Source organism: Equus quagga, chromosome 1, assembly GCF_021613505.1.
Source record: "Equus quagga isolate Etosha38 chromosome 1, UCLA_HA_Equagga_1.0, whole genome shotgun sequence".
In the NCBI taxonomy this organism is placed as follows: Eukaryota; Metazoa; Chordata; class Mammalia; order Perissodactyla; family Equidae; genus Equus; species Equus quagga.
The window spans coordinates 38,377,359-38,390,019 of NC_060267.1; the positions used below are offsets into that span (position 1 = coordinate 38,377,359).

The 12,661-nt window shown below is 33.3% G+C and overlaps 1 protein-coding gene across 1 annotated transcript in view; it reads right to left on the reverse strand.

Annotated features, from left to right (window-relative positions):
* PDE3A (phosphodiesterase 3A) overlaps positions 1–12,661 on the reverse strand; it is a 284,159-nt gene that overhangs the window by 107,083 nt on the left and 164,415 nt on the right. The window contains exon 2 of the mRNA XM_046683775.1: positions 2,386–2,436. Coding sequence (XP_046539731.1) covers positions 2,386–2,436 — 51 coding nt within the window. The remainder of the gene's footprint in view (positions 1–2,385; positions 2,437–12,661) is intronic.

Here is a 12,661-nt window from a genome sequence, read left to right on the forward strand (position 1 = left end):
GAAATATTTCCCAGTTCTACTAGGAATAAATAAATATTCTGTCCTACCTCAACTCCTATCACACTTTGTTTATAGATTTATTTTTACACTTCCCATCTGCTTATACGCAAATCACCTATTCAAGCACTGCTCTAGTTCCAACCATAACTTGAGAACTCTTGGAACGCGCTAACTTTATCATTCAGTTTTTCTTCAGAGTTAGACCTACCACAGTGCTCTACTCATAGTAAGTCCTTAAAAACCTGGCTTCAATTAAACTGAGATGCAATATGAGTGAGGCCTTGGAGGATTAGTAAAATATTAAGAGATCTGTGTTCCAATAGAGTCTGTCTGAGAGTCCTTTCAAATGGCTAAAAGGCTTTAGACATATTTTTCAAGGAAATAATAGCAAAATAAGAAGGGATCAATGATCTAAAACATAAATACAGCATCTTTTTCTCCCCTCAGTGGAGAATTAGAATTAGATTAAGAGATTATTACTTAATATTTAATTTGTTTATCCGATTTCTAAAGAATAACATATTTGTTGTGGTTGTCATTGTTTTTATTTTTTGGTGTGTGTTGTTGCTTTTTACCTTGGCAAATTTTTATCTGAACTGAGGAATCAAAGTGAGACAAAGGTGTACTACATTTAGAACACTTATTTAGCTAGTTGAGAGGTCCAAGAAAGACAATGATGCTGATAATGGTAATTTATGCAAGAACGTTCTCATGCCATTGCTTTTCAGAACCATCTCAAGCTTTCAAATACAATCAGACTTTATTGATGAAAATATTTTGTGTGTGTATGTGAAATTCTGAAGTTTTCTAGCTATATGCATTATCTGGAATTTTAAAAAATTTTCATTCTGGGTTTTTTATGTTTAAAGTTAACACAAACAATGTTGTGCTTTTATGATATTTATTTTCAATCCAAACCTGAAGCTAAATTATATCCAAATAGGTCACATGGGGAGTAAATAATACATATTTTAAACAAAATTTTTTTTATATAACACCATATTACTTTGAAGGGACACGTCCTCATCAAGTTGCTTGGCATATTTTGAATATCAAAATGTCTTTGGTGGCAATCATCAGAAACATGGAGCTTCTTACTTGTGCTCATCTTTACTTTTCATTAGTGTAGAAGCACAAAGAATTGACCATATGTTAATTTCATCATTCCATTACTGACCTTGCAGCGAATTCTGATGTAAAACATTACAGATGTGTACAGAGGGAGAATTGCCAGAGAAAATGGAGAAGCAGAAGTGAGAGTGAGGGAAAACAAGACATAAATTCTTTTGGATAGTCCTAATTTAAATTGGACAGGTTTATATTATTTACTAATCCAATTGATAAAGGACAAAAATCAAACCCCAGCTATTAAAATCTCAAGTAAAAACAACTGACTGACTTGGTTGTGTTTTCCAAGTGACCTAAATTAAAGTCATCCATGCAAACTTAATGACAGTACAAGTCCACGTCAGCTTTGTAAAACACTTGGGAGAACCTCACATTCCACAAGGAACTTTCATCGACTGTACCGCACATTCAACTCCCTTTCTTTTAACCATGTTTTTTAGTGGCAAATAGAAAATATGAGCAGCAGAGGTAAAAATGTTCCACCCACTTAATTTCTATTTGGCATGTTTACAGTCAGGTAAACACAGGCTGTTACGAGATAAACGATTTTTGTATTTCTTCACAACATAACCTAGGAGGAGAGAGAATTTTGTTAGTGTAAAAGTCAGCCTTTATTCTGTCAGGCAAAGTAATTATGGAAGCAAAACAAGTCCACATTGTCTAATTAGGTCATTAAAAGGCATAAATGCGTCATGGAAGCTTTTCTCCTTGCCTAAGACATAAAGTAAGACAATGAAAACAGCCTGGTAATATAGAAAGGTTTAGAATTTGTTTCTCTTCAAAAATAATAGGTCCTTTCATCTTTCTATTTCCCTAAGACGAAGAGAGTTAATTTAGAGACAAAATCTGTAATTAGTTCAGGGTTTAGTCTGATTATATTTCAAAATATTTAACCAGAAACAGGAAGATAGAGAAAAGAAGAAAATACATAGAAAAATTATCAAAGGAATTGAATAAAATCAAGAGAGTGGGTTGCTGATCAAAATGTATTCTGCAGAGACAAGATGAATATAAAATCTACTTTCATATAAACACAAGCAATCTGGGATACCAGAAAGCTCTTAGGAGGAATATACTGGCATCTGCCTTTGGGATTTGAAAGCAGACTTTAATTACAGTGAACTTAAATAAAAACAAATGGCATGATTATTTTGCCTCTTCCTCTCTCTACTTCTTATTATTTCTTGAATTTTAGAAAACTCATGGCTCAAAGTGTTAAGAAACAAAATACAAAAGAGGAAAGGAAAAGAAACTTACCTGTGATCCTCTTGGCCCCCGTTTGTGGTCCCATTCTGAATGCCCCATGAGCTGTAAGATAATATAATAATTACATTAAATTAAAAGATACTTATTTTACATGGCAAATATTTTTACTCTTTCTTTTAAATAATAATTAGGCTTGTGAAACCTATGTTTTAACAGTAAGGTATTAAATAGCTATCATGAATAAATTGACATTTCTGAAGTAATAAACTTCTGGTTTGATAGTTAATATTTCAACTGCTTAGTTGTTTTGAAGATATTTTAATATCACTGTGTGACAAAAAGAGTCTGCTAATGTGTAGCTTTATAGATCTCTGTCAGGAACATCCTAGATACGTGTTAAACCATGTTAAGCTTTATTTGCATACCATTAAGCTTCTAGCTTATTAAGAAAATAAGCTGAAGAAATTCATTAGTGTAGCTTAATCTCCTATCACGAACAATAAGAACCAGAAAGTCAAAATATTTCAATCATTTTTAATTCTGTTTTGATACTATCACAAAAATATGAGAGTTCTAAGGAGCAAAATTATTTAATGTGGAATGTGCCCCCAAAGTCACAAAATGCAGATTTTCATAAAAAACAGACTGCAAAACATTATCAAGTTATTCCCATATTTGTAACAGCCCTAAGCTACTTTGCTTACAAAGTATGATATTTATTTATTGAAAGTAACATTTATCTAGAACAACATTGAGAAAATACAGGATATCAACTGAGAGGAATAAAATTCCATTCATCTGTCCAGTATGTGCACTACCCATGTGAACCAATGTAAGAACTCCTTATCACTAATCAGCTAGCATACTAACAAGACAGACAATACAACATATATATATTCATTTTCAGTTTTCTATACAACAATGACTCCTTAGTATATATAACAAAAAAACAAACCGTTCACCATAGCTACAAAAAAGTAATATACTTTTGAACATTATCAAGAAATGTTTGATATCACATACAGAAAAAGATAAAACTTTACTGACGGACATACAATGCTCCTGGTTAAGACGACTGAATTCTATAAAATTATTAACTGTTCAATTCTACCCAAACACATTTACAGGTTTAACTCAACTTCAATCAAAAGTTGTTAGTATTTTTTTAAAGAAATTGAAAAAACAAGAACCTAAATTTTATGAGAGAATAAATTTATAAGAATCGGAAAATACTGGAAGAAATGAAAATACCCTTATGGTTATTAAAATATATTATAAAATTTAACCCAAATTATGGGATCATGATTTAAGACTCAAAATATAAGTGAATGAGATGTAGTGGACAGTTTTGAAATAAACTCAAGTACATGTAGAACAAAATATGGAAAAGAAAATACAGAAATTGACATATTTGGTGAATTACTCAACAAGGAAAAAAAAGAGAAATAGATTCTTTGTAAAAAACATTAGAGCTGAACCTTATAATTAACACAAATATAAGATAGATAAAAATACTTAAATTTTTAAAAAATGAAATTATGTATGAAAGAGAATAAAATCCAAGCAAATATTTAGACTACCTTGGAACGTAAAAAGATTTTCCAACTTAGAAAAAACAACAATGGAGGATCAATGGATCCAGCTACATAAAATCTTCAAATGTCTGCACAAACGTTACACTGGCAAAATATCTACAGTAAATGTAGGTAAAGAATAATTTCTTAAGTACACTAAGAGCTCTACAAATTGAAAGAAACATAACCCTAGTAAATGACTGAAGGAAAGCATAAGGACAATTTACAGAAAAAGTATCAATAGTCAATAGATTTATGGGAAAAAATGTTATTGGAAGTAAAAGAAATTCAGTAAAAACAATAACAAGAAACCACTGTTGCCTATTAAATTAGCAAATTGATAAGACTGAATATTTGGTGAGGATTTAGGGAGATAATTTCAGATATATACATTGCTAGTATATAACAAATATATATATATACACGCATACTTATAAATACACACACTACACTATATATATGAATTTTAATACATATTACATACTCAAAAATTCAAACTCTTTGAACCAGTAAATAAAAATGTAAAATCTAGTAATTACAATATGCTAATCAGTGTGTTATCCACCAAAGGGGGAACTATCCAATAAACTATAGCATAGAAAAGAATATGATATAGCAATTAAAATTTGGTTTTCAGGGCCTTTTTAAAAATTACACTGGAAATTCTCATGGTATAATAAGTGAAAATATAACAGAGTAATTTTAAATTATTCATTTTTAATAAGACAGTTGATTATTATAATCCTTGGAATTACTGCAATGATTTCATTATAGTTTGGCTAACACACAATTTTGGGTAAATTAGCCCAGATAATCATTATATAAAACTTAATGCTTACATAGTTGATATTTCCTTAATGCTTCAACTTTTTTTAATTTTTGGATCTATTGCCATTGCATCTGCTAGCAAATATTCATTAATACTAATTTAAAGTTGGTCATAATAAGGTTAACAAATGCTAATCAACTAATGAAATAAATAGTCCAATTTAGAAATATATAAATTAAGAACATTTAATTAGTTGTTCATTAGAACTATCAAAAACAATTCTTGACACATTTCAATCATCTGCCTTATTGAGACCTTGGGAGTATCTTTCATTAATAATAGGAAGATGAGATGCTTGTTTTGGTAACTTTAAAGAGATGATAAATCCAAGTACTAGGCTGTTTGAGAAAAGCAATTTTTAAGCAGAAGGCTTACCTTCTCCTTTCCTTTACTGTTTTATCTTAATCTTCTGAAAGGAACACTTTATAAAAGGTTGTTATGACTACTATCCTCTTAGTAATGAGTTTAAACTAACAGGATAACTTGGTAAATTCTACTATGCACGAGTATCACAATAAAAGAGGTAAATAAATCACAAACATGAGCGTACTCCATAAGACATTAATTTAAAAGAGAATATTTGATGATGACAGGTAGTAAGTCAAGAAGGTAACATTTCTCCAGGATCAGAACTAAGATAAGAAAAGCATGGAATTCACTGCCTTCTGCCTTTAACTATCTTAAAAATGAAGATTGTTAGTCAAAGAAAAAAAAATTCAAAATGTAGACTCATTTGGGTCATCACTTAGTACAGAAGAAATGATAAATTTGATAATTTACAAACCAGAACTTACAAGATAAACCTCCAAAAGTTCACTCTTTACATTCGAAGTTTTATTTTGAAGCATAAAATAGCCAAATTTGCCAACTGTGTTATGAATCAGAGAGAGTTATTTCCTAGCATTATAAAATAGACTAATGAAAGAGATTTAGGGTAAGAGAATTCTCTTCTATTCTATTATTATATATGTATATTATATGTTAATATAATATATTTGAAAGTCTTAGTTGACCAAGCATGTGGTAATAGTTTTAAATGATACTATTACTATTTTCATCAAACTAATGAAAGGTTATAGAAATCTACATGCTATAAACTTTGAAATAATTAAATGAGATACCGGAATGCTCCCTATTCAATAGGGAAAGAGTCAAAGGAAATCTACAAGATTGTTTTCCCTTTGGACTTGAGGAAATCATACAAGGGCTTTATCATTAAAAATCTATTTTTAAGGGGCTGCCCAATGGCGCAACAGTTAAACTCACACATTCAGCTTCAGTGGCCCAGGGCTCGCCAGTTCGGATCCCTCGTGCAGATCTACCCACCGCTTGTCAAGCCATGCTGTGGCAGGCGTCCCACATATAAAGTAGAGGAAGATGGGCATGGCTGTTAGCTTAGGGCCAATCTTCCTGAGCAAAAAGAGGAGGATTGCTGGCAGATGTTAGCTCAGGGCTAATCTTCCTCAAAAAAAAAAAAAATCTATTTTTAATTAAAATAATCTGAGCCAATAGTTAACATTAATTATTTCAGTGTTGATTATATGGGGTTTGTTATAGTATTTTCTGTAATTTGTTTTTTAAATGCAGAGAAAGAGCTGGTGATGGCAGCTGAATAGTGTGCTACTCCTCTCCATGATTATAGCATACCTAGCACGGATGGGGGGTGGGGGAAGGAGCGAGTGAGGATAAGCTTCATATTAGCACATGATAGCATATAAATTTTTATCCTAATTGTACATAGAATTTATTTTCCTGTCATAGAGCATTGTCCTCAGAGCATGAACCAAAGAGTAAAATAAGGACAATGGTTTCAGTGTCCTTTTTAAAAAACTATCCATGGTGTAATAAACAGCCTGACACTTAATATTACAGATTATTTAAATTAAAGTGAAACATTTGGCCACTGGTACGTATTCCTGCTAAACCAGAACCATAGGGCTAAATATTTTAGGAAGGGCATAGATACCTCCCCAGCCCCACTCTCTTGACTAATGATTAGGACAAATGAAAAAGAAATGTAGTCAGTTATAATAAATAGTAAGGAGGAGAACTTGCACAATGAAGTCAATGAGTCTCAGAAGTAGGTGCAAACTGATGTTGATGTTATATCCATGAGAAAGTCAAAACATCCTTTGAATCAAACAGGTAGGATTAGTGTTAAGTAGATGACCAAAGTAGTCATTTGATATTATCATGGGATTAGATAAAAGACAGAAATGGGTCATGGACAATGAGGAACAGAAGTAGAAATTGTGGAAGTATGTTTTTCTTTTTGCTTTGAATTCATCTGGACTAAACTTTCAAGATAAATGAACAGCAACACGATACCTAGGCAATTCAAGAAAAAGAGACGACAAAGTTTATTAACACGATATGATACTCTTATTGGAGAAGGAATGCTTATGATCTTACGATTAGTTATATAAACATTGTAGAAATCTAAAACAGAGAGATTGAGATTAAGACTAGGAAAATGAATAAAACAGGAAATTCAAATATATTCTGTCTGATAAAGAATTCAGGGCTGCTTAATTCAGAAAGAAAAAAATGCCTCTTACCATCTATTAAAAAATATCCTCTTGCCTATTTAACTGTATTACTCTCCTGGGTAGTAAAATTTTAATAAGCATCTTACCAAAAGGTTTTGGAATATATAGGTCACCAAGTTTATGCCTACACATGGCAAACAAAATCTATCCATCGGATGAAGGAATTCTCTAAAGAATTAATATCTTTCCTCCTTTCTCAGCTCCCATTAATCAGAAAAGGCAAAATGAAGACCTTAAATTTATTCCTAGGAAATAAAGTATACTTCCTTGAAAAGAAAGACAATCTGTCATATAAAGCATTTTGAAAATCCGAACTTCCTTGACACTAAGTCATTTTCATCCTTATGGAATAAATTCTTCTCTTTCTCTTTTATTTTTAATAATAAATTTCTACATCACAGCCTTCAGCTAACAGTATGTTACACAGTACTTAGTTCCAAGGAAAACAAAACTGCTGCCAACACCGAATTTAAAAAGTTCACAGGAGAAGCCAGCACGGAAACAAAACGGTTCTATCCAAGCAGAGACATTTTAATAATAGCATAAGAAATGCAGATAGTTGAGAGTATGTTTCTGTAGGTAGAATATTTTCCTTTCTTGTTTATATATTTTTCCCTGTGCTATAGTCTCCTTTATTTTTGTTTGCTTGTTAACATAAAAATTAACACCTTTTTGGGGACTTGGGACAAAAAAATTCACCATAGCTATTACAGAAGGGATGAAAGCCGAAGGAGAACCATGACTAGATACAAAATAAAAAAATTATTCTTAGGGCCAGCCCGGTGGCACTGTGGTTAAGTGCGCACGTTCCGCGGCTCAGCAGGCCGGGGTTCGCTTGTTCGGATCCCGGGTGCAGACATGGCACCGCTTGGAAAACAGCCATGCTGTGGCAGGCGTCCTGCATATAAAGCAGAGGAAGATGGGCACGGATGTTAGCTCAGGGCCAGGCTTCCTCAGCAAAAAATGAAGGAAAAATGACAAAGAGGAGGACTGGCAGTAGTTAGCTCAGGGCCAATCTTCCTCAAAAAAAGAAAAAATTATTCTTTGCATGTTCTTAAAGAGGTGAGAGGTTTTAAATATGAAAAAAGGTAATGATGGAGAGTAAGAGTCAACACTGTTATCCTCGCATTACTCTCAAGAAAACCATTCTTCTATTTCACTTGTTGAAAATTACTAAAACATAATTTTTGAAAACATTAAAAATAAATATACACTATTATATATATAAAACATACATACTATGTATACATACTTAAACATACTACATATAGTACATATAAAGATGTAAAAGCTACTATACAATCCCCTTTTTATTTCATCATTTATTCATTAGACAAATATTTATTGTATGCCTATTACGTTCAAGGAACTGCTCTAGGCACAATCTATACAAAAGAGAACAAACCAAGATGCATCTCTACTCTTCTGGCTCTTACAATTCTAGTGAAAGGAGAGAGAACATAAACAAATGAACATACATGTAGCAGGTGATGGTAAAGCTATAAAGAAGCTTAGAGTAAAGGATGGGGAATGAGTGGGTAATGCAGGTAGGGGCTGGGAACAGAGCAATTTTATATAAGTAGATCAGGGGAGTCCTTTCTGAAAAAGTGATGTTTTATCAGAAAACTATACAGAGAAAGCAGGACACACAGATATCTGGGGGACGCAAATGCCAGAGAGAGGAACCAGAAGATGCAAAGACCGTGAGATGGAAGCAGAAGTGGTACATTTGAGGAGCAGCACAGTATCCTTAAGCTAAAATTTTTAAAAAGGTTGAATCTTTTAAATTATAGGTATATATTTGATATTTACTCCCTTCCTCTGGTATGAAATTGCCCAAAAGTTAATCATTAGCTCCACTAATTAAAAACTACACAGTGCATTCTCTAGAGAAATACTAATGGAATACGTATTCTCTCTTCCCCAAACTCTCACTCAATTTCATTCAATATAACAAGAATTTATGGAGCGTGTACCACACTCCACAAAGGCACCTGTATATTAGTCAGTACATAGCATAATTTTGTTGTCCCTTTACATATACGTTTTGTTTTGCAAGAGTCATAAAATGCAGAAGAGCAGAGGCTGCCTTTTAACTCCATTTACTAAGATAGGCATGGAACTTTCAATTTGATAAGTAAATTAAAGCTTCTTTTTACCCTTGGTATGTTCCCTTTGGATTCATCCCTTGACATACTCTTTTTATAATCTCTTCACGCCTTATGCTTTCTCTCCAGAAGTGCTCGTGGGAAGATGGCCCGGACTGCACACTCCCCTGCCTACAGGGTCTGCTGGATGCCAGTCCGCTGGCCTGGGAAGATCTGTGATAGACAGTTTAGCTGAGTTCAGCTCCTCTCTAATCCTTTTAGGGGAACTAGTCTTAATCCTTGGTGTTTTATTCCTTTGCCTCTTATTACCAATGGAGCAAGAAGGGCAAAACTACACTGTGATCTGCAGAAAAGGAACACTGGAAGTCTGTACTTGATTTGGGCCTTACGCCAAAGGTATTAACAGAATCCCCGAGGATCCCACACATTGTCACTCAGCCCACCAGGGTTCTAAACTGGTGTTTGGGGCCTAAAAAGACCCACTAAGGATGAAACTGAAAAAGATTGATCCTCCTCTAAAGAGAAATTTACAAATGGGAAGACTCCATCAGCCTCCTTTGGGCAAGCCAGATATGATCAGCATCCTCAGGTCACACCCACCGGCTACCTTCACCACGGTCATTTCACCACATCACCCCAAACTCCAAATCCATCCCACTCTGCCAGGCATTATCAAGTGATGGGGATGTTACTGGAAATTTCATGGGGAGACAGGATATGGCTACATTATACAGAATACCGCAAAAAGCCACAAAAATATCTACCAGATATCTCCAAGGGTATTACAAAGCTTTTTTTTGGCAGTCATCACCACCTCTTGCCCTTTACTCTTGGGGTGGAGCAAGGAAGTGAGTCTTTTTCAGCTTACTGGTCCCAGCCTTTTGTGCCTTGAGGATCTTTCCCAGGATCTAAATCCCTTTTTTATCATTCCCAGAATAATTTAGCTTTCTCCCATTCTCCTCATGTTGAATCTTCAGAGAAATTAGCAGAAAAAAACAGATTCTTTAGAATCGATCCTCCTTAGAAAGCACTGAGAGCCTGAAAAAAGTTCAGCACTGAATGACTGAAATTCGAGGATAAGTTTTCCTTTTCACAGCTGGTGATAACTACCTAAATTCCATCCACTTGGCAGAAAATAAATTCCTGATCCAGACTCAGAGTTCCCACCTAGCAGCCAGTATAAATTTCATAAACACTGGTGAATGAGAAGACTTCAAATAGAAATTCAAATATTCTGAATTTTGAAATCCCAACCTCACTAGTGAAAGTTCTATATCTATTTCCGATAATAATAATAATGATGTTTCTACATTCTGTCCCTGTTTCCACAATTCTATTTCTGTCCCTGTTATCATAATGACAATCATCACCCTAAACCTGTATGTGGCCACTGATGCTATAAAGATTCCATTATTTTTACTTAATACATCCTGACTATCTTGATTAGATCGAATTTTTGTACTTTTATTACTAATTTGCATTTTTGGTAGTACACTAATAACGCAATCACATCAGTCTTGTGCTGAAATACCCTGTGAGATATTTTATAAGGAAATGGCAATAAAGTCAAAGAAGCTTGTGAAATTCTGTATAATATCATCACCCCTTGGATAGTGCCAACACATATTAGCATTGTTAAAGTTTGGGGAAGTCTTAAAGCAAAGGAAGTTATTTCAAGTAAATATTTCCAAAAGTATTTGATCATAGAACACTTCTTTTTCAAAAGAGATTAGTGGTTTTCTATGGAATATATTTTGAGAAACATTTTTCTACAATTGTCTAAACCCTTTTCCTATATATTTTCTTTCATCATCATCAAAATAACAGAGGTATATGACCTCTATTTTATGGATGTGAAAGTGAGTTAAAAGAGGTGAAATTGTAACATAACTAGCCAGTGGTTAAACATGGATTAAAATTTAGGTCTGTTGGCTGCAAATCATACACTTTTTTCCTACTGTACTCTTTTAACAATAAATGATTATTGAGTCCAAACCAAGTATCAGGTCCTGGACACTGAAGTAGATTGAAAAGGAAAAAGAAAAAGACATGGGATTTGATTTGTCTTCATGGAACTTGTGGTAGTTAACATGATGGATTTATTTCTCCAAAATCCATTTTTCACTCTCTAGTCTCCAGCTCCTTTAAAACTGTGGAATAGGAGAAAATTTTAATATCTCCGCAAATCCTATGTAAATACTATAAATGAATCATATTTTAAAATGTTAGCTATGGAATTACCTCAAAATATACAGTACTGTATATTACATGTCAGATGTTTAGTTACACCAAATTCTTTATTAGCACATCTCATTAGTATACATTAGTCACTTCTGCATTCACCTGCTCACTATTCATTCATACATTCTTCAAACAAATATTTATTGTGTACCCACTATATATCTAGTTCCGTGCACTATGTAAACAAACAAATGCTGATACTGTCACCAGAGGCACCATAGGATCTTGAAGTGCCTTTTGAGTCATTACGAAGGTGTAGCATAGTGGTTAAGCATATGGGCTCCAGAGGCCAGACTGACTCGTTCAAATTCCACCTCTGACATGATATTCAGTCTTACTAGATAGACGGTCTTGGACAATTTAGTTAATATCACTATGCTTCAGTTTCTATATCTCTAGGATTTAGATAACAATAGCATCTAACTCATGTGGGTTTGGGGAGTATTTTTTTTTTTTAAAGATTGGCACCTGAGCTAACAACTGTTGCCAATCTTTTTTTTTTTCCTGCTTTTTCTCCCCAAATCCCCCCAGTACATAGTCATATATTTTAGTTGTGGGTCCTTCTAGTTGTGGTTTGGGGAGTAATAAATGAGTCATTATATAAAGAAAGCTTAGTATAGTACCTAGCACATAGTAAGGACTCATTAAATGTTAGCTATTATTCTTATGACTATTAATAATTATAAAATATATTTAAGTATCATTGAATTCTAACTCTTTAAGAAAAATATAATTCAATTATATATATATATATAGTTATTTCTATTAAACTAGAATGGGAGAAATCCATTCTTTGACCATGCCAACACACAATTTGTAAAATTTGATCAAATTTATAAGTAAAACAAAACTTCATGCATCATTACTCAGAATAACATGTAACACACGTACATGATCATGGAGTCTACTGAATCAGATTCAGATTTATTTTCTGCATAACAATTGGAAAATCCAAATTTTAACATTACTAGGTCCCCTTAGTGTGGAGAGAGGCATGCAGAAATGAGACCTAGGATGGCTTCATCT